Genomic DNA, 24,779 nt, shown 5'->3' on the forward strand with positions numbered 1-24,779 from the left:
TAATATATGTAATACACCTAGTGCTGACATGTATTATGTGCTCAACTAAATAGGTTTAAAAAAAAACCAGATCTGGGCACTGACCCCAGACTTTCTTAATCCCTTAATAGTTTGTTTCCTGTGGTGTTTCTTTGACTCCCAGAACTCTCTGTGGTCATCCCCAGGCACCTATTAGGGGACGAACATCATAGCACACACTAAGGCCAAATCTCCCTGGTCTCATTTACAATTGCACCAACCCTGATTCTGGTGGCCTCCTACATTCTTCTAGCCCCACCCACAAGCCAGATCAGTCTGCCTCAACTCGCCTCATGCCCACAGACCTTGGGCGGGGATACAGAGATGAAAGTGGCTCAGAAGTTGGAGGAGAGAATGGGAAGGCAGACGTGAGAGGCAAGAGACCAGTCTGGAAAGAGAAGCAGAGGCTTATGGAGGGCTTTGAGAGCCCAGGAGGCAAAGGAAAGCCATGGAAAAGCTTTAAACTGGGGAGTCCCATGATCAGATTTGCATTTTAGAATCACCACTGTGCTCACAGGAATGGAGAACTAATTGGAGGGCAAGACTGGAGGCAGAGAGACCACGGGGGGGCTGTTGCAGTCATCCTGCTTTGAGATCATGCTGGACCTGTACCAAGATGGAAGCTGTGCTGATGGGCAAAAGTACAGATTTGAGAAACACCTAGGAGGTACAATGGGCAGGCTTTGGGACAGACTGGAGAGGATATGGGTGGAGAGGGCAAAGGAGCCGTCAAGGACAGGATTGAGGTTTCGGGACTGAACACATATGTGAGTGTGGGGCACTTGGCATAACAGGCAGTAAACATTATTATCATTAGTAATACAGTAGTCCCCCCTCATCCTTGGTGATACATTCCAAGACCCCCAGTGGATGCCTGAAACCACAGTTTGTACTGAACCCTAGACAGACCATGCATAGATTTCTTTTGCCTTCTTTACAATTTCACAGATAGAAGATTCACCCTTACTGTAGATCTTAGCAAACTCACTATATCATTTTTTTCCTTTCCTTATTAATTGAGAACTTCTACCTTTTTACTTAAAGAAAGCACTTTATGGCTTCTCTTTGGCATATCCAAATTGCTGGCATTGCTACTCATGCTTTGGCGCCATTATGAAGTAAAATAAGGATTCCTTGAACACAAGCCCTGCAATGCTTCAACAGTTGATCTGATCACTGAGACAGCTACTAAGTGATTAACAGGTGGGGAGCATCTACAGTGTGGACACGCTGGAAAAGGGATGATTTACGTTCTGGATGGGACACAGAGCAATGGCAACAGAATTCACTATGCCACTCAGAATGATGTGCAACTTAAAACGTATGAATTCTTTATTTCTGGAATTTCCAATGTAATATTTTGGACCAAGGTTAATCATAGGTAACTGAGACCTCAGAAATTGAAACCATGAATACAGGGGGACTGCTACAGTAATATTACTTCCCATTATCATTTATTTATTGAACTTTTTGTATGTCAAATATTATACACATCCATGGGCCTGGTACATGACTTAAATAAAACAAAGTCACCTCCTGAAGGAGCTCACAGCCTAGTGAAGAAGACATATAGATACAATACATTCAGTCTGACAAACGCTATGATGGTGTGAGCATAGGGTCTTCAGGCGAGGCTTTTCTAGGAACATGCCTGAGTTGGATCTTGGAGAAATTAACAAGGTGCAGGAGGGGAAGGACTTCTTAGGCAGTAGGTACTAGATGCAAAGGCACAGAGGTGGGAGTGGATGTGGTTCATGAAGGACATGGAGGCTTCTCTTTGGCATATACAAAGTGCTAGACACTAGCTCCCTTTCCCACAGTAAGTGTCCACTTGGATAGGCCACAGCTAAAGCTCTTTACCTGTCTCAACAGACTTAAAGTGACTGGACTTAGTTGATCTAATCTGAATTCTGGACAGCAATGTTTACCAGACAGATTCGAAATGTCACTGTGTCATCCCAAGCCTATCATGAGCTAGCTCCTGCCTGCTTTTCCAGCAAAACTTTCTGTGGTGGCCCTGTTTTCAGCCTCATCTCCTCTTGCTAAATTCCTCACTCTTCCACCAGCCCCCAGGCCTCCTCCTACTGTGCCTTCAAACATGCTGTTTCCTCTACCTGGAATGGGATTCTCCATCTCCTATGTTTGACCAACTCCTTCCCATTCTTCAAAAGCCAGCTTAGATGCTACCCTTTTTGTGAAGCGGCCCCAAACTTCCAGCCACTGGCCTTTCCTGCAGAACTGAGTTCAGCCCTCATTACAATGCTCATCACAAATGGATTAGAGGTACTTCTTAAGTAAGCTTTGCTTCCTAACTAAACTGTGACCTTCTTGAGAGCCAGGACCAGATCTCATTAAGTTTTGTGCTCAATGCAGAGCCTACATAGATAGAGTTGGTGCCTGATGAACAAAATCAATGATGAAAGAACAGAGTTAACAAAGAGGGAGAGATTCTGGAAGAGGAGCCAATTGATGGTCCTTAATCCTGGAAGCCTCTTTCATTCTTTTTTTTTTTTCTTTTTTTTTTTTTTTTTTTTTTGCTCTGTCACCAGGCTGGAGTACAGTGGCACAATCTCGCCTCACTGCAATCTCCGCCTCCCAGGTTCAAGCTATTCTACTGCCTCAGCCTCCCAAGTAGCTGAGACTACAGGTGCGAGCCACCACGCCCAGCTAATTTTTGTATTTTTAGTAGAGACAAGAGTTTCACCATGTTGGCCAGGATGATCTCAATCTCTTGACCTCATGATCCACCCCCCACAGCCTCTCAAAGTGCTGGGATTACATGCTTGAGCCACCGCGCCTGGCCCTGGAAGCCTCTTTCTTTAACAAAAGGAATAGTTCATTATATGGGAAGAGGGCCAATTCCCTTTCAGCACTTTTACCTTGCCACCCAACAGAAATTAGCTTCTGACAACCCCCACTTTCCAGCCCCCTGCCATCTGAATGCTCAAACCACTGGCCAAACCAAATGACAACATGTACAAAAAGGTCAGGAGCCCAGAGCAGCTAAGGGGATGAGTGATTCCATGATCTTCACACATAAGTCAAAATTTCCAAACTGTCTCCATCCAAGTTCCAAGTTCATCCCACAGTCTGGCTTGAAACTCTCATGCTGTGATAAAAGGTCTTTTATGGGGTCAGTTAGGAGGGGTTAGTGCGGTTGAGAATTCTTCCCCAATAGGAAGCAGAAAAGACAACTAGAAAGAAGCTTCTGGGCTGGAGAGGAGGCTGGACAAGACCATGGAAAGGGCATCAGGAGGGGCCGGGGTGAGAGAAGAGAGGTCTGGAATTGTGGCTGGCCTGTCCCCAGCCTGCAAGAACTCAGGAAACCTGAGTGAGCCAGCCTGCCCAGGAATGTAGAACGTTTACATCTCTTCCCTCACACCCACACAGCCATACTTTCTCTATTTATTTATAATCCCCTCTTCACACAAACAAACTTGCTCCCCTCTGAGACATAAGCCCTGCTCTGGGCTCTGGCACCCGATGGGAGAGGCCTCTTAAGGAAACCAGAAGAAAAGCCTCAGCTCCTCAGGGGCTGAGCTGTGCAACCCGGGGAAAGGAACTGCATTTCTCTGAATCTGACTTTTTCCTCTGGCACATGACAGACATACAGGAGCATAGAAGGGCCTCTAGGGAGAGAACTGTCAAACCAGGAAAGGCAGCTCTGTTACCTCTTAAAGGACAGGAAGCAGGGTGGGGACTGTTCACATTCTCTTTTGCCTTGGACATATATGCTTAGATTCATAGAATCGTAGAAAGCTAGGGACTCAGAGACGTCTAGTCCTCTGTTTCCTTTCTGGGAAATTGAGTCCCAGAGAGAGATCGGGCCTTACCTAAGCTTGATTCACTCCAGCACAAACTTCAATGCCAGTCGTCAGATGTGGAGAGAATGCTTACAGAGACACCCATCCCCTACTAGGCAGGACTAGAAGAAATGGCTTTAACTTGTAAACAGAAGGCTTCTGACCAGATACAAAAAAGAACTCCTGAGTACAAGAATGAAGATGGGGTCCTGGACAGAGGTAGGGGGACGCCTGAAATGATCTCTGTACTATACTTTCCAGGGGCACCACTGTCACGCCAGTCCTTTTCTTTGAGAATATGAAGGATTCAAGGTCCCTCTCCCAGAGCCGGGCGCCATGGTTGGCGGCCGGGGGAACTTGAGAGGCCAGTCCTGGAACAGGTGCAACAGCTGGAGCAACTGCGCAGCTGTTGCTGGGCTCAGGCTCAGCAGCCTGCACGCCCGTGAGTGAGGCAGAGACCTCTGCTGGTGGGAGAGGAGAGGTGCAGAACGGCCCAGTCAGATCCAGGGAGGTCAGCCTGGAGCCGGACTTCAGGCCTCTCACTTAGGTGCTCCCCACTGCCTCATGCAGACCTGAACAGGTAGATGGGGATGCAGCTAAGCTGAACAGAAAAGCAGAGTCCCCTCTGGTTGGTCTCCCACTACCTCCACTGCCACAGGCCATCCAGGCACTTTTTTCTGGTGTTTGAGGGTCTGCCTGTCCACTCCTCCCTGGCAGGGCAGGAGTACTACCCTCCCACATCCCTATTCCAAAGGCCAGAGTGAACTCGGAATCAAGGCAACCATATCTTAGGGTTTTGGAGACTTAGAATCACTAGGTGTTAAAACTAGAATTGTCCTCAATAATCATTCACTAGAGTCCAACCATCTTACTTTACAGGGGGGAAAAGTGAGAGGCAGAGAAAGGCAACCTGTCCAGGGTCACAGTTGGAATTGATGGCACAGCCAGGGCTGGATCCCTGACTTTCTGATTCCAGGTTTGCCCTCTGCATCACATCCTACCATGGGAGCTCCCTTCCTGTCCCATGCCTGCATCTAGTCTAGGGCCTGGAATCCATCACCTGGGAATGAAAGCTTGGATTCCCATAATACACAAAACCCTTGAAGAAAAAAGATTTTTTTTTTTTTTCTGAGCAGGGTCTCACTGTGACACCCAGGTTGGAGTGTAGTGGTACAATCACCGCTCACTGCAGCCCCGATCTTCTGGGCTCAAGCAATGCTTCCACCTCAGTCTCCCAAATAGCTAGGACCACAGATATGTGCCACCATGCCAGGATAATTTCTTTATTTTTTCTAGAGAGAGGGTCTTGATATGTTTCTCAGGCTGGTCTCAAACTCCTGGGCTCAAGTAATCCATCCACCTCGGCCTTAAGTGCTGAGATTATAGGTGTGAGCCACTGTGCCCAGCCCCATGTTTTTACTTGGTAACTGACTCTCTCCTTAAAGCAGGATTGGATGGAGGGAGGGAAGAGAAAGCAGAACATACTAGACACCTACAAGGGACAACTAGGGAAGTGAAACAAAGAGAGGAGCTGAGAGGAGTAGGGCAGAAAGCACTGCAGAGGGAGGTAAGAAGATAGTAGACCTCTGGTGGACACTCATCCACAAAGGGCTGATTGTCTAGAGTGACCAGCATCACCCATGTCTGTGGCTCAGCCTAGGGCTGGGACCAGTACTGGTCAGTAACCACGTCAGGGACCCAGCCTGGGTAAGGGGTCTTATATAGGGGTGGAATTGGTGTTCAACCTGTGGCCAAGGTTGGAGGATTAGGGCTTGGCTTGTGGCTGGAATTGAAACAGTCTGTATTGGGATTAGGGCTCAATCTATGGCTGGAAATAGAACCAAAGAGAGAATAAGTTTTGTTTGAATAGCCTGAGGAGCAAATTGTTACCTGTGTTCACAGGCCCTTGGCATTCTTCAGGGCTCCGGCACCTCAGGAGCCTGATACCATACAGACTTGAAAATTTTCATCTGTTAGCACTGTTTCTGAAAGCACCTAAGACATCACCAGATTTCTGACCCACAACACGCTTGAGATCTCACTGAAACTAAGATGAGGACCTTTGTAAGAGACCTTCAAATAGCCTCGTGGCAAATGACTATAGGATCCTTTCTAGATTCATAGGTTGTCAGCACTAAACAAAATGAGGCTCAGATAAAGAAGTGGTATGTCCCAACTCACACAGCCAATAAGTGACAAATCAGGGTCCAGGATCCAGGTCTGTTCTGGTTTTTTTTTTTTTTTTTTTTTTTTTGAGATGGAGTCTCGCTCTGTCGCCCAGGCTGGAGTGCAGTGGCCAGATCTCAGCTCACTGCAAGCTTTTTTTTTTTTTTTTAAGAGATGAGGTCTCACTGTGTTCCCCAGGCTGGCCTTGAACTCCTGAGCTCAAGGATTCCTCTCCCTCTCAGTCTGCCAAGTAGCTGGTGACTGGAACTACAGGTGTGTACCACTGTGCCTGGCTTTTGTTCTTTTCTTTAATAAATTTGCTGTATGACCTTGGGCAAGTCATTCTTCCTTTCTGGGCTTTAATTTAACTCTAAGTATAGGTACATCGATGGGTAGAAGCAGATGGTTTTTGATAGTTTCACCAGTTCTAACATCCAGTAATCTTAACATTCCCCAATGAGTGCCAGTCCACCTCACCCTAATGAGTTGGCTCCAAGTCTTTTTCTCACATGTCTGGAGCTCTGTATTTACAAAGCTGTAGGGAGATGGAATACTGGCAGGACCTGCTGAGAGGTACAGAGCTGAAGGCCAGGGAGGCACAGAGGAGGGAGATCACACTGGATCAAGTCACCACGGAGAGTTTGCTTGAAGAGGTATGACCTAGGCAAGGCCATGAAAAGCTGACAAGATGTAGGAAGCAAAGAAGCAGGGTGTGGGTAGAGTAAGAGTCTGGTTCTAGGACATCTTTCTAAGATGCATCAAGGGCAATGATATCTGGAGAAAAAATCACATGGACTAAGAACAAGGTGTGAAGTGGATGGGAGGCAGGCATGGAGGGTATCCTGTGCAGTCTCTTTTAAGAAATAGAAGGCAGGTGTTAGGAGGAAACACTCAGGGTTCGAGGAAGAGATATTTATTGAGTACACAGCATTGTGCTGGGCACTTTATTACCTCCTTTAATCCTTCCGAGAACCTTTCAAGTTCTGGATTAGTATCTCTCTTAGACAGATGAGGAAATTGAGGCTCAGAGAAGTTATGACTTACCAAAAGTCACACAGCTATAAGGGGCACAGCCAGGACTTGAATCCAACACTGAGCTAATTCCATTACTTGTTCTATGTAATGGAAAGACTTCTATGAGTCTTATGCTGCTGGCAGGCCAGAGACACTCAGCCTGCTCTCATGAGTAGAAACAAGACTGTAACAAAGTCCAGCACTACCAGCTCCAGAATGTCAAGTGCAAAAGAAAGGCATAGATGGAGGAGCTGAGCTGGGGAGAGGAAAGAACACCAGACTAGGAGTTGGGAACACGGGTTCTTAATCGCAGGCTGTGCCATGTATGACCTGAAGAAACCCACTGCCCCTCGTTGGCCTCAGATTCCCTATGGGTATTTCAGGGTTTGAATGAAGCTCCTTTCTTCTGATTAAGAGAATGTGGTTTGGTTTCCCATCCTCACAATATTCTAAGAGATTGGCCAGGCATGGGGAGGGGGCCCACCAGCCTATTGTGGGGGCAGTGAGGAAACTGAGGCTCAGATTGATGATGTAACCTGTTTGATGTTACACTGTATCTACGTGGAAAAGCATAATTGGGAACTGATTTTTTTTTGGAAGCTATCAAGCGCCAGTCTTGTGCTAGCCGCTTTACCTGTTTTCTCTAATTTAATCCTATCAACTCTCCTAGGATTTTTACTTCCGCTTTATAGATTAGGAAACCCAGGATCAGAGAGGTGCTCTCCATGACGGCCTCTCAGCAGCTGGCATTCAGCAGGGCTGGGATGGTGAAGACGCTGGTCTATCTCACTGTGCCCTGCCTCCTCCCAGTCTCACACTGCAAATTCAGGGTTCCTTCTAGACACTGTGAGGCGGGGAATAAAGCATGGGATCTGGAACTAGAGTTCTGGCTTTGGATGGCTTACTGGCTCTGTAAGTTTTAGCAAGTTCCTCCTCCTTACTCAGCCTAAGTTTTCTCACCTGTAAAGTGCGAATGATAATACCCACCTCACTGGAGAGTTGCGAGGATCAAAAGAGAGAAAGGAATGGGAAGGTTATCCTAATTACCTCTCATTTCTGTCGAATGACTCTTTCCAAAGGCAAAAGGCCTTTTCTTCTCCATCACACTCCTTACCCTTAGCCAGACATGCCCGACTCCCTCCTAGGAACAGTAAGTCCTCCCCCAACCCAAAGCACAGTGCCCTGCCCTCTCCCCCGCTGCCCTCGGTGCCCCTCCTCAGGTCCCTGGCTGCAGCCCTCTCTCAGTTCTGAGTCGTGCCGAGTTCCTCCGGTCCCCCGGCCCATACTGGTCCTCACGGAGTCTCCACCCCTCCGGCACAGGTGCTGCCTGGACGGTTGTCAGAAGAGCTTGGGGTCCGGGTCCTGGCGCTGTCCCGCACATTCCAGGGGCCGCATCCCTCCTCTGCCCACTCAGTCTCCCGGTCTACTTACGGGCTCGAGCGTGGGAGTCCAGAGGAAACCAGAGCAGCGCGAGTCCCAGCAAGGAGGAGAGGACCCTCACCTCGGGAACCATCCTTCCTTTCCCCAGGGTCAGGCCGCTGGTCCGGGAGCGGAGTCGGGAGGAAGGGAGACGAAAAGGACACTGAGGCACAGGGGCCACAGATCAACCCACAGATCTCGGGAGGGCTGCTGCTAGAGCGGGGTCGGAGAAGGGTCAGGAAGCAGCGGTGGGCAGGAAAGGAGGGCAGAAAGAGAGGACTAAGGTGGGAAGAAGAGAAAGGTGGAAAGAGAACGCGGGGAAAGGCGGGAGAGATGGAGAGACGGAGGAAGGTCCAGCAGGAGGGAGAAGCGATCAAAGAAAGGGGGAAGGTGAGAGGGAGAGGAGGAGAAAGCAGGGAGAGGACCGGCGTCTGCCGAGCGCGCAGCGCCGGGCGAGGCGCGCGGGACCAGCGGGTGTTCCGGGCGCGCGGGCTAGAGGCGGCCGGCGCCCCCTGCTCGGTGGGCTCGGGGTCGGGCCGCCTGGTCCTGGGGCCCGGCGGGGCGGCGGTCCCGGCGGCGGCGGCGGCGGCGAGGCGGCCGCGGAGGGAGGCTGAGCGCGGGCCGGCTGTGTTCGCCAAGGGCTCCAGGCGCCGCGCTCGGGCGCATTTGTACTTTGCCGCGGGAAGCAGGCAGCCCGGCCTGGCGCTGGCCTAGCGCTGGCGCCTCCTCTGGGACACCGCGGGCTCGGTGGATTGGCCACCCGAGAAACAGGCCCACTTTTTCCCCTCCTCTCTCGTGCGGGTCTCCCGGACAGACGCTCCAGGCGCGGCGCCGAGTGGAGGCGAGGGGGCTGCGGAGGGGGAAGGGGCCACCCGGGCCACAGGGTTTAACCCCTGACTCTCCGCGACGCCCAGAATGCAGGAGGGCAGAGTCGAGGGAGACCTCAGGTGGAACTTTCAGGTGGGGAATGCTGAGCTGTCGGGGCTGCGGGTACCGGGAAGGCTCAGAGTAAGGCGCCCGGCGGTGCGTGCCCGGAACTCGGCAGATGGATGGAATGAGAACACTGGCGTTCTTAATTCAGTTTGTGGTCTTCAGCACGCCACCTAAGAGTCTGTTTCCCCAGCTTTAAAATGGGCATTTTAAGATTTAAAAATATCTACTATCTTCCCACGATTGTTGCTAAGATGAAATAAGGTAATGAACATCGAAGCACCCACCCCACAAAGGGTCCTAATTCCAGGTGCCTACAATACCAGTTGCCCCGTTCCCACTCCGTCTGCCCATGCGCCATTCTCAGGTTGAAAGCCGGCCCATAGGGATCCTGTGCCTTCCCCTGGAGGTCTTCCTCTGCTCCCCACTCCCACTCCCGAATCAAGGCAAGATCTCTTCTTTGCCTTTGCAGGTGAGGGCTGTACCTCTCTGGGAGTGATGGTCACCTTCAGTCATCTTTAGGGAGAGCTGGTTGTCAAAGAGTTTTCTTTCCCACCAGAAGGGGAGTTCCCTGAGGACAGGGCCCTGACACCCCCCAGCCCACAACTGGTGCTCCATCTCTTGTGTTGAATGAATACATGCTCTAATAGGACCCTAAGAAGAGAATAACCAACTCTGGCCAGACCAGAAACACGCAGACTCTGAAATCAAAAGGGCAGAGTCGTTGTCCTGGCTCCATCCCTAACTTGTTGGGCCACTTTGAGTAAATACATCTATCCTTGCTTTGGACCCCATCTTTCTGCCCAGCTTCTCTTGAAGAGCTACTGGAGACTCCAAAGAGTGCCAGAGGAGTATGAGATGGGAAGGGATGCTGAGCCATATCCCACTCTGGTAGGGAATCATATTTCCGGCTTTAAACACTTGGCTGGCTGGCAGTAAAGTTATCTTTCTGGGCCAAGGCTGGGCTCCCCATTGCACTGTGCTTTCAGGGTATTACCCCCAACATCTCCACCCCACAAAAGAGAGCAGTAGGAGGAACCAGTGATCCCCAAACTGGCCCTTCCTAGGGCTCTCAGGATCAGGGACAAACGTGATCTGTCCAGCGCCCTTCAGGCTTAACTTCTATCTAATCTGGCCAGTCTCTTCCTTTCCCTTGAGTATTCTTTATTTTAATAGATAATGCAAACTTATGCATGTCACCATGCTTCCCTTTTTGCCTTTGCTTCCAGGGAGCTCAGAGTTAAATCCCGTGCTGCTTAATTGCATAAACAATCTCATCCCAAGGGTCTGGGACAGTGATCTTTTCTTTTCTCCATCTTTGTTTAAAATGTGCTGTGCACATATATTGGTGTCTTAGATGTAATAAGTGGATTAAGATGAGGTTCCCCTACATCCTGCCCATCATACTTCAAAATAGGCCTCCACCATCTCAGCCCTCCTGTCCATCCTCATTATCCTCAGCGTTGAGGCCATCTTCATTCTTTTTTTTTTTTTTTTTTTTTTTTGAGATGGAGTTTTGCTCTTGTCGCCCAGGCTGGAGTGTAATGGCATGATCTTGGCTCACTGCAACTTCTGCCTCCAGGTTCAAGTGATTCTTCTGCCTCAGCCTCACGAATAGCTGGGATTACAGGCATGCACCACCATGCCCGGCTAATTTTTGTATTTTTAGTAGAGATGGGGTTTCACCACATTGGCCAGGCTGGTCTTGAACTCCTGACCTCAGGTGATCCACTTGCCTCAGCCTCCCAAAGTGCTGGGGTTACAGGCGTGAGCCACCGTGCCTGGCCATCTTCATTCCTTACTTGAACTTTCCCAACAGCCTCTTAACAGGTCTCCTCCCGCTAATCTGGATCCCTCCTATCTATTTTCCTCACACCTGCCGTGAGAACTATGCTGATCATTTCTACTGACAAATCTGATCACATAACTTTCCCACAAAAAACCTATTATTCACTTCCTATCATTTATAGATTAAAATCTAAAATTGTCAGCACTGAATTGAACACCATGCATATTTTAGTTCCGATCTACCATTGCCACCTACCCTACACTTTGGCCAACTGCTTACCTCCCCAAACTGACCATGCGTCGTCGCACCTCCATATCTCCTCACATGTTTTCCTTCTGCCTGGACTCTTTGTCTTCCTCCATCTAGTGAATCCCATTTAACTTTCCAAAGGTCACCTCCACTCTGAGGTCTTCCCTGAGTCCCCCAGGCAAAGTCAATGTTTGGTCTTTGTGTTTCCCATTGCACTTTGAATTGTAGCTTTTGGAGTGTAAGTATTTATTTGCATTTTTACCCTGCACTGTGAGTGCAGATGCCTTTTAAAATTTATACCTGTAATTTGAGCATTTAGCAAAGTCCTTGACACACAAAGATACTGAATAAATAATTGCTACATGAGTGAGTGAAGACCTCAGTGATTGGAAAAGCCTTCAGCCCACTATTGGCCTCAGCTTTAGTCAATGATTGACATAAGGAACAAACACTTGAAAGTTTCTGTGTCAGGCCGGTCGCAGTGGCTCACACCTGTAATCCCAGCACTTTGGGAGGCTGAGGTGGGAGGATTGCTTGCGCCTAGGAGTTTAAGACAAGCCTGGGCAACAAAGTGAGACCCCCAACTTCGTCTGCACAAAAAGTAAAAAAAATTAGGCCAACATCGTGAGATCTCATTTCTACAAAAAATTTAAAAATTAGCCAAGCGTAATGGCACGCACCTGTAGTCATAGCTACTCTGAAGGCTGAGGCAGGAGGATTGCTTGAGCCCAGGAGGTTGAGGCAGCAGTGAGCGTGTTCGCACCACTGCGCTCCAGAGCAAGACTCTGTCTCAAAAAGATAAAAAAGAAAGAAAGTCTCTGTGTCTTCTGTAGAATTACTATTGAAGAGAGTTGTCCATATATTATTTAATATCCTTTTAAAAAGGAGACCGAATAAATTCTTCCAAAATCTAGACAGAAAAAAAAAATGCATCTCCCCACAGCAATTTGTTGCACCAAGAGTTTATCTGGCATCTGCTTGCTTCCTTCATAGCGAGCTTGCTCATTGCCTGCCAAGGCAGCCCATTCCACTGTTGGACAGCTCTGTTAGAAAGTTCTTTATATTAAACTGAAATCTGATTCTCTGTGACTGCCTGCGTTGCCCCTCGCTCTGTCCCCAGGGCTATGCAGAACAAGCCAAGTCCTTTTGTCTTTTGAGAGCTCTCTAGAGATTTGGGGCAGAGAATCCCTCTTCCATACCTTCACCTTTACCAGTCTGGGTCCCGGGACCCCTCATGCCACATTAAACATTTTCTTCAAATGTGCCAAGCTCTTGGCCCTCCATGCCTCTGCAAACACTGTTTCTTTGCCCTGGAATGCCCTCTCTGTACCCACTTTGATTTGTCTGGCAAGCTTACTTATTTTTCAAGGGTTAAGATAATTGCTAACTCCTTCACTCATGCAACAATTATTGAGTGCAAATTCTGGGCCAGACATAGTGCTAGGTGCTAGGGACACGGTGGAGAACAAGACAGACACCGAAGCTTATATTCTAGGGGCTCTGAATCCTCTTTGCTGGTCTCTGAGTTAGCTCCATTCCCCTCTATACTTCTTTGTTATAGCACTTATTACATTGTATTTTCAATAGGTTTTGTGTCACCTCCTCTATAGTGAGTTCTTTGAGAACATAGACTACTATTTAATATCTTCCCTAGCCTTCAACACACAGCTTTGCACATATTTGCTGCTAAATAAAGGTTTGTTGAATAATATCCTAGTTCCTTCAAACAGTCCTCTTGTGACATGCTATTTGTGACTAAAAGGCCACTTCCTCCACTGCAGGTTGCTTAATTACGTAAAATTACCATAGCGATAAGGATCATAGGGATCAGTGTCAAGGAGAGACTTAGCCTAGTCCGTTTAATTCTGTCCATAAGATTCTAAAAGAAGATTCACCACAAGAAGATTACATAATAGAGACTCTACACCAGTGGTGTGCTGGTAAGTGTTTAACAACAGGTTCTCCAGGGGATAAAAAGTTTTGTTTTTTACAGTTGCCAACGTCTGTGGTGTAAATACTCCCACTGTGGCCAATTCACGCTACCAATGTGACATCACTGAAAGCGCAGTGGAGAAGAGAGGCACAGTGAGATAACGTTATACAGTATTTCCTCCCTATCGACATAGTAGATGTAAATAACCTCAAGAACATTGAGAGTAGTAATTAGGAAGTGATGACTCAGTTTTTATTACCTCTGTTTTAAGTGTAACTTATTTAATTATATGTTATGTTAATTTTTAGGAATGATTGTGTTCAATAACTAGCTTGCAACATTTCTAAAAATTTAACCCCTGGCTCTTCTTAGCTGGTAAAAGCCACCTCTAGTACTCTGCTTTTACATGATTAGGTGCTGAAAAGCAATGAACAAATAGACTCTTTAAAGCTGGGTTCAGCCAGTGGTGGTGGCATGTCTGTAGTCCCAGCTTCTCTGGAGGCTGATGTGGGAGGATCACTTTGAGACCAGCCTGGGCAACATTATGAAACCCTGTATCATTTAAATAAATAAATATGCTGGGCACAGTGGCTCACGCCTGTAATCCCAGCACTTTGGGAGGCCGAGGCTGGCGGATCACGAGGTCAGGAGGTTGAGACCATCCTGGCTAACACGATGAAACCCCGTCTCTACTAAAAATACAAAAAATTAGCCGGGCGAGGTGGCGGGCGCCTGTAGTCCCAGCTACTCAGGAGGCTGAGGCAGGAGAATGGCGTGAATCTGGGAGGCAGAGTTTGCAGTGAGCCGAGATCGTGCCACTGCACTCCCCTGGGCAACAGAGCAAGACTCCATCTCAAATAAATAAATAAATAAAGCTGGGTCCAATTTATTTACATTAGGAGGAAAGTCTTATTTAAAGGACCTTCAAAGTTTATTTATTTGTGAACAATTCCTACCCTACTCCCACCCCTCAACTGAGTCAGTTACTCACCTATATAACAAATATTTATTTAGAACCTACTATCATTTTTGTATTTATTTGGCTCTCCAGATATTGTGCATATAGTTGGCCTAAATAAAAATGTCTGTAGAATGGATGAATGAATCCTCAACACCTGAAATAGTGCCTGGTGCATTGTGGGTGCTCGATCAGTATCTATGTGAGTGAGTGAATGGATCTTCTTAAAGTGAGGCTCATCCGTATGTACATGGGTTTCCATATGGCTATGTGAATATTCTCAAGTCTTTTTTCTCCCTCATTGAGCCCTCTGTTCCCAGGACAATCTGTACACAGCAAGAGGAGGAAGTATCAGGAAACCAGAATGGAGAACACATAGCCCTTAATGTCAGAGAGCCCTCATGAGGAAAACTGAGTGGGGACATTGTGTCTTCAGCAGAAGACATGGAGTGGGATCATCATTCTTCCAGAGTCGTAAGCTCTGCCACTGGCCAGAGGCCTCCTCTACTGGGACATCCTCACTTACCAAGTACCAAAGAGAGAGGACCTTGCTCTCTTACCTCCTCCACATTCAGTGGACTTTTGAAAAGCAGTTTGTTCTCAGACACTTCTTTCAATAGGTCTGTGAGGATGCAGTTAGAGCACCAGAAAACAGTGCCATACAACTTGGGTCACATAGTCGGAAGGTGGCAGGCACTGTATCTGTATTATCTGATTCATGTGAGGAGTGAACCCTAGATTCAAGACCCCAAACCCTTGGAATTCACCCACATTAGTATTTTCATCATCACTATTATTATCCTTACTTTTATTATCATCCCACCACCATCATTCTCAATAACAGCGCTGCATGGCACGTGGGAGTATTTAATGTTTGTTGAATGACTGAATAAATGAATAACAACTTTACAGCTGACCTTGGACTTCCTTTTTAGTCTTCTTTACTCCTCCTCCTCTGCCCCAGTCCAACTTCTTATCTATACTGTGTGTAGCTACTCAGAGTCATTTTCACTGAACACATGCCTCCATGCCTCCATGTGTTGGCTTACTCTGCTATTCCTTCTATTTGTAATTCCCATTTCCCTTCTCTGATGAGTTCGCATTCTTCCTTTAGGACCCAATTCTGTATCCCATTCAGGTATGTAGTCACTTCCTCTCCTGTGCTTCCATATTGCCTTTTCTACGCCACTGTTAAATGCTCATGTCTTAAATTATAGGTGTTTGTTGGTGTATCTGTTTCCCTCCCTAGATAGGGAGCATCGTGAGGAGGGCAGAGGTGGTATATTTCATCTCTGTGTTATCAGGAACCATTATTGGACTTGCCACGTAGCAGTTTAACAACATTTGTTGAAATCTTCGTTTTTGTATTTGGCATACAGGTTGCCTTGCAGAACAGTGTGCTACAGGAGAAGATGTACAGTGTTGGTCAGAACATGGTCCCTTGCCCCAAGTTCTTACAATCTAATTGGGAGAGAATCTTTTCATAGAGATACAGCATTAAAACTCGATGTATTCTAGAATTTAATATGAGACTTGGTGTGGAACATGTGTAGAACTGGAGTAGTGAGTCAAAAGACTTGTTTTCTAGTTTCTACTTTACCAGTCACTCACTATGTGGCTTTGGCAAATTATTTCCCCTCTTTAGACCTTGGTTTTCTTCTCTTGAAACAAAAAGGTTTGATTGGAAGCCTTGGATGATTTCTAAATCCAGTTACAGCTCTGACATTCTGATTCTGGAGTTTGGAAACTGGGTGGAGGAGACTGCGTAGGCTCAGTTTGCCCCCTGGTGGTCAAACTGAGGAACATCACAGACCCAGGAGACGCCTGCAGGCATTTCCCAGGGATGGGATTGCAGAGCACAGAGCCAAGTAAACAACGAACTCTGGGACGATGACCATTCTAGAACAGAACCCATCAGGTTTCTCGTTGATCACTAGTAGATTGGTATAGAAGCCTGTCTTCCTTCAGGACAAAGGAACTTGGGAGATCATGCTTTCTGTTCTCAGCCTCCGGCTGAACCCATCTCTCCCCTGTTTCTTTCCAAAGTAGACAAAGTCAATCTCTGAGTGGCTATTTTGTAGCTCCCCTGACTTTTTCTTCTGCTCCCATCACAGCGCTCTCTTCTGAGGCAAATCCTCCATTCTGCTCAATGTAACTATGCATCTATTTATTTATGACAAGAAGAGGTTTTTCACTCTTCTCATTCTTTTCCTGGGGCAGGTCCATGACCCACTCCTTATTGGAGACTTGGACCAAAGTGAAGGTAGTAGGATTTCTTTGATGAGAATGGGAAAATACAGAGAGTCTGCGAGAATAAGAAATGTGATTTACAGTGTAAAAGGTGAGCAATACTAGCACAGAAAGGTTTGTCTTTTAGATATTTCACTCTGAGTGCAGCTGGGTAAGGCCATTTGCCAATTTCTTTCCTCTCTTATTCTCTATATCTTGAACCTAAAGGATTTCTTAAAGCCACCTCTATCCTCTTGTAAAACAAAAAGAACAACTCTACACTATAAATATATACAATTTCTATTTGTCAATTAAAATTTAAAAAACAGCCAGGCACGGTGGCTCATGCCTGTAATCCCAGCACTTTGGGAGGCCAAGGCGGGCAGATCACAAGGTCAGGAGTTCAAGACCAGCCTGGTCAATGTGGTGAAACCCCGTGTCTACTAAAAATACAAAAAATTAGCTGGGCATGGTGGTGCATGCCTGTAGTTCCAGCTACTCAGGAGGCTGAGGCAGAAGAATCGCTTGAATCCAGGAGGTGGAGGTTGCAGTGATCCAAGATCACGCCACTACACTCCAGCCTGGGTGACAGAGCTAGACTTCGTCTTAAATAAATAAATAAATAAATAAATAAATACAACTAAATCAAAGAGGAAACTAATTGGTTGCTTGGAACTTGGGGTCAGAGTCTAGAGGAAGAAGAATAGGGGCCCTGAGTGCAGGGAAAAGAGGAAGAAAGACTGAGGTGAGGAGAGGGAGGTGCAGAGAGGAGTTAGACTAGTTGCCAATTCTAAGTGGATTTATAGGCATCTGGAGGGAAAATGTAAAGAAATTAAAGAACTATTTTGCCCCATCGATGTGCTTGTTTGTTAATTAGAATTTTTTTTTCTGACAATGAGTACTTTGAAACTCACTAAACATGAAAGTGTAACTAAGGCGATAACATTGATTCATTCCACAGCAGCTGGAATGTGTCAAACACTGTACCTAATGCTGTTCCTGCTCAAACTGGCCAGCATCCAGACTTTGTCTTCCATGTTCACTGCTGAATTCTTAGCACTTACATAATCCTGCCACATAGTAGGTACTCAATAGATATTTGTTGAATGAACAAATGAATGAATGAACATTAGCTGCACCATATTTTCTCCAGTAATATCTCAACTCTGGGGGTGGGATGAAGCCTGCTTAGATTCTTTTTATTATTCACTGATAATTATAGAATCAATATTTATCCTTACAGAACACAAATCCAGGCTAGGCATGGATTACAGATCACACACCTGTAATTACAGATTACACACCTGTAATCCCAGCACTTGGGAGGCCAAGGAGAGTGGATCACTTGAGGTCAGGAGTTTGAGACCAGGCTGGCTAACATGGTAAAACCCCGTCTCTACAAAAATACCAAAAAAAAAAAAAAAAAAAAAATTTAGCCAGGCGTGGTGGTGCATGCCTGTAGTCCCAGCTACTCAGGAGGCTGAGGCAGGAGAACTGTTTGAGCCCGGGAGGTGGAAGTTGCAGTGAACCAAGATTGTGCCATTGCATTCTAGCCTGGGTAACAGAGCAAGACTCCATCTCAAAAACAAAACAAAAACAAAAACAAAACAAAACAAAAAAAACACCCAAGAAACAAAAACACAAATCCGTATGTACCAATCCCTCGGGCCAAATATTAAATCTTTCAATCACTTAAGGTTTAAATGAGAGAGGTATATGGTTGCTTAGCATGGCACTTGGCACATGGTAGTTGCTCAATAAATTCTAGTTTCTTTTCTTCTCTGATTTTCTAGCCTCATCTCTAACCTGATGTTCTAGCCACATCAAATTCTTTATCAGTCCCACACAGGTCCCAAACTTTTATGCCTTTGTGCCTTGGCTCTTATTTTCTCTCTGTTTTCCCTTGTATCCATGTTGTGAACTCCCTTCCCTCAGTCTTCAAAAAGGAGCTCAAATGTCCCCTCTTCTGTGAAATCTCCCCAATTTCTGCTCACCTTTGCCCTCTGCTTCCATGGCACTCTGTTTATGTCTGTCGTAGCCCTTGCAATTCTTCTATAACTCTTCTGTTTTCTGCTGTATTTTTTTCGACTTTTGCCTCTCTGTTAGGTTTTGACTTTGAGGGGGCAAGGACCAAGTCTTACTTGTATTTGTAGAGTGTTTGGAAAGAGTCTGGAGGAGACTGGGCAGATGACATGACAAACACAGATGGAGGGATTAGATTTGCAAAAAGAATTACCTCTTCCTCTGAAACAAAAGGGAAGGAACTGAAGATGAATAAAAGTAAGAAGGTAGCAAGAATCTTTAAAGCAAAATGGAAGGGCCCAAATCTCAGGGGAGATCTGACTTGAGGGAGGAAGAGTACAGGAAGAAGATGCCATCCAAAGAGATGAGGAGGCTAAAGGAGAGATGGCACTGGTGTGGTCTGAGGGGCTGAGCCTTCTCCTTCTTAGATGTGTGAGGTCTCAGGATGGACCCAGCAGCACTTAAGCTGGAGGAAGGGGTCTTGGGCTGCAGGAAGAAACAGCTTTGTCTCCACCTGGAACTAGGCTGAATGGTCTTGCTCATATCTGAGTCTTTCAGTCCAGCAAGGAGAAGCTGGAGCCATCAGCTGGAGGGAAGAGGGAAGGTTTGTAGTGATGTTAATGAGGAGTGAGAAAGGGTTAGTGGTGGTGGTGGAACCATGCAGAGCTATCTGGGTAGAGGTGCTATGAGAAGGATGGTAGGGAATTCTGACAGCAATACAATCCTCAGAAAGCAGCTGGAGGGGAAGCATTGGTACCTGTGGCTGCACTGCCATTTGTTCCAGTTGGCATCGTACATTAAAGGGAGTCTATGAGTCCTTCTTCCCATGGTGGTCTGTGGTGCAGGTGGGGCCTTAGAGAAAAGCTATTTGGGCTCGTTCTATTCTAGGCTGTTGGCTTAAGCTTCTTGTATCATTTTATAATCTACCAAGCACCCTTGACAACCATTTTTAGGTGACACTTCAAAAACAACAAGCTAATGTCTCAGTTAGAGTACTTTGATGTAAACAACAGAGATTGTGAGTCATTTAAGAAAAAATGAAATTTACTGAAAGGATACAACGAGTTGACAGAAAAACTGCAGTGTCAGATATGGAAAATGGGCTGTAACCTAGGCAGGCTCGGCAACGGGAACCACAGCCAAGTCCGTGCCTCAGGTACAGCCTGGCATGGCCACCCTCACCATTGCAGGGCCACCCCCCTCAGCCCCCACCAGGGCCCCACTGCTGTTGGATACCTACCGTCTCTGTTGCTATGAATAATTCTAAAATTGTCTGTATGTTTTCATGTCACTTGCTGAAGATGCCAACCTCAGAGAAGAGTGGCCAGGTGGCTGAGCCTGGGTCACGTGTCACATGTCATGTTCTAGCTGTTAGGGGGCAGGGAGAAGAATATCCCTTCAGCTTCAGCTTCCCTAGCCTCATCAATACTATACAGAATGGGGAATTCCCCAAATAGAAAGGAGGTTTGGGCCAGGCATGGTGGCTCATGCCTGTAATCCCAGCACTTTGAGAGGCTGAGGCAGGCAGATTGCTTGGGGTTAGGAGTTCAAGACCAGCCTGAGCAACATGGTGAAATTCCGTCTCTATAAAAAATATGGAAGTTGCCAGGGTGTGGTGTCATGTGCCTGTAGTCCCAGCTACTCAGGAGGCTGAGGTGGGAGGATTGCTTGAGCCTGGGAGGCAGAGGTTGCAGTGAGTCGTGATTGCAGATTGCATCACTGCCCTCCAGCCTGGGCAAAAGAGTGAGACCCTGTCTCAAAAACAAACAAACAAACAAACAAACAAAAAAACAAGAAAAAAAAAAGAAAGAAAAAAAAAGAAAAGAAAAGGAGGGTTGGATGCGTTTTTGTCAGTTGTCAATTTTCATCACAATCCCAGGCTGCTAGGCTTGAAACCTTAGAATCATCCTCATTGCCATTAGCTTCTCACATAGTGAGTGACTCTCCAGATTTCTTAGGTGTGCCTTGCTCTGTGTCACCACTATTGCTTTTACTAAGTTTACTCAGCAACTGCATAGAGGAGAGAAGAGGCTGGAAATCGGAAGTTGGACTTCTACAATGTTAGTGCTGGAACGGTCCTTTGAATTTATCTACTGTAGTGGTCTTACCTAGGAGTATTCATTACAATTCCTATGGCACTAAAAAAAAAAAAAATTCACATCCTGGTATCCCCCACCTGGGTTTCTGGGTTCACTAGATCTAAGGTGGGACTTTGATATATACAGGTTTCTGAGGTGCGTCCCAGGTTGAGAACTGATGAATTTCAATACTCTTGTTTTTTTTTTTTCTTTTTTGAGACGGCATCTCGCTCTGTCGCCCAGGCTGGAGTGCAGTGGCGCGATCTCAGCTCACTGCACGCTCCGCCTCCCGGGTTCACGCCATTCTCTTGCCTCAGCCTCCTGAGTAGCTGGGACTACGGACACCTGCCACCGTGACCGGCTAATTTTTTGTATTTTTAGTAGAGACAGGGTTTCACCATGTTAACCAGGATGGTCTTTGATCTCCTGACCTCGTGATCCGCCCACCTCAAGCCTCCCAAACTGCTGGGATTACAGGCGTGTCCCACCGCGCCTGGCCTTCAACACTCTTGTTTAAAAGATTGAGGCCCAGAGGGAAGTTAGCTGTTTGAAATACAGCTTTGCCGGGTGCGGCCACTCGCTGTGCAGAGGCTGCGCTCAACTCCCGCTGACGCAGCGGGCAAGGGTTGGGCTGAGCCCGCCGTCAGGCCCGTGACGACTGCCAGGCCAATGCAGAGATGCTGGGCGAGCTCGCCCAGATCTCCTGGCTTCTGGTCCAGTTTTACTCAGACCTCTTGCTTTTTCCCTCTGCTAAGGGAAATTTTCTATATTTATTTGTATCCAAGAAAGCATGCTATGTTTCTGTGGCTCAGTTCCTCCGACAGTAAGCAGATTAAAAGATCCAAGCCATCGAGAGTGAACAGCCTGCACAAACAGCCCCATTTCTAATGATGGTTGGCTTGATCTCTGGATCACAGATCTCCTTTGTCAGAATCCGGGAAAAATGTCTTCAAGAACCTCAAGTTGGGATGGAAGTCGGGAGGACCCATGGATAAAGGATAGCCCAGCCAAGGCCATACTTCTGTGTCTGGCAGGATTCTGTCTGGGCCTCTGTGCAAACAGGTCTTTGTTTCAATCACTCATTGGCCTTTCTTCAACTCTTGACTGTCGTTTGGCCATCTGATTCTTATCTTGGGAATACATCTCTCTCTCTCTTTTTTTTCCCCCCTGCTCTCTGAGTTAACCAATCATTCAGCACTGGATTGGTTTACCACTAGCTCTGTACAATCTCATCAAAACCCAGGGCTTCTGATGCCTTCTGTTATACTTATATTACGTTGTTTTTTTTTTTTTTTTTTTTTTTTTTTTTGAGACAATGTCTTGTTCTGTCGTCCAGGCTGGAATGCAGTGGTGCCATCATGGTTCACTGCAGCCTTAACCTCACAGACTCCAGTGATCCTCCTGCCTCAGCCTCCCAAGTACAGGTGAGTGCCACCATGCCCAGCTAATTTCTGTATTTTTTGTAGAGATGAAGTTTCATCATGTTGCCCAGGCTGGTCTTTAACTCCTGAGCTCAAGCAATCTGCCTGCCTCATCCTCCCAAAGTGCAGGCATGAGCCACCGCCCCCAGCCTATGTTGCTTTTTTACTTTTCTCTCTTTACAAAACTCGTGTTATCCTATAAAGATTTCCACCAGGAAATGTCATTTATTTAATGCTTTCCTGCTCCAAATCTATCCTAGGGCAAAGAAAGCAAAGAATGGGAGAACTACTGCAGCAGAACCACCTTTCCATTAGAGAGGGGTCATTCTTTCTCCTGTAACCTCTGCATCCAGAAAGAGCGCTAGCATCAAAGTCCAAGCACCTCTTCCTAGCTCAAGCAGGAGTAATATAGTCAGAGTTGGCCTTTAGGAAGCAACTCGAAGAGTGTGGAGGATGGATTAGAAGAGAGGTTGAGAGAGGGGAGACAATCAATCTTTGGCAGCTACTGCAGTAATCTAGGTGAGAGATGATTAGACCTGAATTGGGCAATGGGAATGGGAATGAAGAGGTAGGGAAACAGTCATTTTGATAGTGGAATTGACAGGACTAAATAACTGATGGTTTGTGGAGATAAGGGAGAAGTTCAAGATGGCTAGGTTTGGAGCTTGAGTACCTGGGAGGATGGGACCTTTAACAGAATGAAGGAAATAAGAAGAGCAGTTTTGAAGAGAGGATGGGAGACAGTGACATTAGTTTTGTACATGAGGGATGTAGGGATCTAAGAGGATGTTTCCATCAGGCAGTTGAATATGGAGGGCTGGACTCAGGAGGCCTGGGCTGCAGACAGCAATCTTGGAGCTCCTGAGGGAAGAAAATGTGGACCAGGGCAGCACGCAGACTGAGAAGGGGACTGAGACCTGAGCCTAGAGGTACACCCACATGGAAGCCCCAAACACGGGAGACTGAGAAGGAGCCAAGGGGCTCGGAAAAAAACAGGAAAGTGTGGTTTTACCAGCCAAGGGGCACAGTTTCAGGAAGGGACATGGAGAGAGAGGATGAGGAGGTAGCACTGACAAGAGGCTGCTCCTTTTGGCAGCTACCACGGTGGCCCTGGTTTCAGTCGCAAAGCTACCTCCATCCTTAGGAGAGAGCTCAGGCCCTCACATCAAATGAACACTAAGGCAGGTTTCTGAGTAACTGACATTCTCCTCAGTTATCAAGGCATTACAGGATAAGTAAACCAAAGTTTAACATCGTTCAGAATAGCCAATAAAGCCCCTCAGTTCCCACCTCTTTCAGTTCAGTAAAAGGAAACTGCAAGGACTTTTTGAGAGTGCGGCTGATGACCGGATATATAAAGAATAATAAATATTAATGAAGTATCCCCTGTGGCCAATCAGGTCTGGGGAGAACTCTCTTTGGGCTCACGGAAGCCTCGCCCCTCATGAATATGTAGATAGCACTGCCCACCGCGCAATGCCCCGCCCGCCACTCTTCTCCCTCGCAACCGACTCTCCCTTCAAACGGGAAACAAGATGGCGGCTGCAGGTCCGAGTACTCGGGCCTCTTCCGCGGCGGCAGCGGCCGCTCTGAGTCGGCGGGGCCGGCGGGGCCGCTGTGACGAGATGGCGGCAGCTAAGACTGGAGCCCCAGGCCCGGCTTCTGGACCTTCGCTGTTGGTGTTGTCGCCGCCGTTGCTGCAGCCGCCGCTGCCGCCGCGGCCGGAGGAATCGGGCTGCGCCGGGTGCCTAGAGCCCCCGGGGGAAGCAGCGGCCCTGCTGTGCGGCGATTCGCTGTGCCGAGGCTGCTCCCAACGCGCCGCTGACGCGGCGGACCCGGGTTGCCCTCGCTGCCGCGCCCGCGGCCCAGGCTGGGCCCGCCGTCGGGCCCGCGACGACGGCCAGGCCGACGCAGAGGCGCTGGGCGAGCGCGCCCGCCGCAGCCAACCCGAGCGCTGCCGCCCGCGCCGGGACGGGGGCGCGGCTGCCGTGGGGCCCAGGCCAGACCAAGAGCCGCGTGTCGCGCCTGCGGAGCCAGGTGGAGCTTCCCCACTTCCCCTTGGGGTCTGGAGCGAGGCCGAGCGCGCCCCGGCCTGGCCTGGTTAGGGGGTGGAGAGTCCCGGGCCCTACTCGGGCGGGTGTGTAGAGTTCTCGTGGGATTGGAACCCGGGCTCTGCCCAGGTGCAGTGTGTTTGTGAATTTTGAACTTCAGAGTTAAGGACGGGCACGTTGCATGCGGAGGGGCGGTGAGGGCTCCCGGCACCTTACGTAAGTCCGAAGTTTGGAGGGAAACAGAATTGTTGGAACAAGTTAGGGGCAGGTTGGAATTGGTGTGTGGGAGTGGGAGGGGCCTTGGATCAGAGAAGTGCTTCGTTTAATGTTGCATGAAGAGTTTGGGGGTCATATTGCTTGGAGAGATGTGGCTCCTGGCCTTGAATGGGTCAGTGAAGGGTGTGGAGAATCCGGAGTTTAGGGGACAGTTTGAATTTGAGGATGTGAAGGGAGCTTTTCAGACTCGAGAGCAGAGGGGGTTGGGAGCACACATGTGCAGTTGTTTTCATACATCTTGGAAAATGCATGCTTAGCACACAACTTGGCACATAGTGAGGACGAGTAAGTGACTGCCGTTTATATTGGTAATACTACTACTACTAAGTCCAGTAGTGCCCAACAAAACTGGCTTGGGTTTAAAAGTTTTGGAAACAAAGATTGGGTTGGCAGGGGCTGCTTCGATCTCCTTGGCAGTGTGGG

At 47.7% G+C, this 24,779-nt stretch overlaps 2 protein-coding genes across 5 annotated transcripts in view; one reads left to right on the top strand and one right to left on the bottom strand.

The window, feature by feature from the left end:
- Positions 1 to 9,060, bottom strand: part of LOC105468746 (chordin like 2) — a 34,798-nt gene extending 25,738 nt beyond the window's left edge. For 2 of the 4 annotated variants that reach the window (XM_011719067.2, XM_011719066.2), the window contains exon 1: positions 8,433 to 9,060. In XM_011719067.2, coding sequence (XP_011717369.1) covers positions 8,433 to 8,514 — 82 coding nt within the window. In that variant the 5' untranslated portion in view covers positions 8,515 to 9,060. The remainder of the gene's footprint in view (positions 1 to 8,432) is intronic. The other 2 variants (XM_071075298.1, XM_071075297.1) reach the window with 1 other exon arrangement.
- Positions 9,061 to 23,210: 14,150 nt separating this feature from the next.
- LOC105468751 (ring finger protein 169) overlaps positions 23,211 to 24,779 on the top strand; it is a 94,645-nt gene continuing 93,076 nt past the window's right edge. Inside the window, exon 1 of the mRNA XM_011719076.3 lies at positions 23,211 to 24,066. Within this exon, the coding sequence (XP_011717378.2) occupies positions 23,565 to 24,066 (502 nt within the window). The 5' untranslated portion in view covers positions 23,211 to 23,564. The remainder of the gene's footprint in view (positions 24,067 to 24,779) is intronic.

Source organism: Macaca nemestrina, chromosome 12 (genome assembly GCF_043159975.1).
Source record: "Macaca nemestrina isolate mMacNem1 chromosome 12, mMacNem.hap1, whole genome shotgun sequence".
Taxonomy (NCBI): Eukaryota; Metazoa; Chordata; class Mammalia; order Primates; family Cercopithecidae; genus Macaca; species Macaca nemestrina.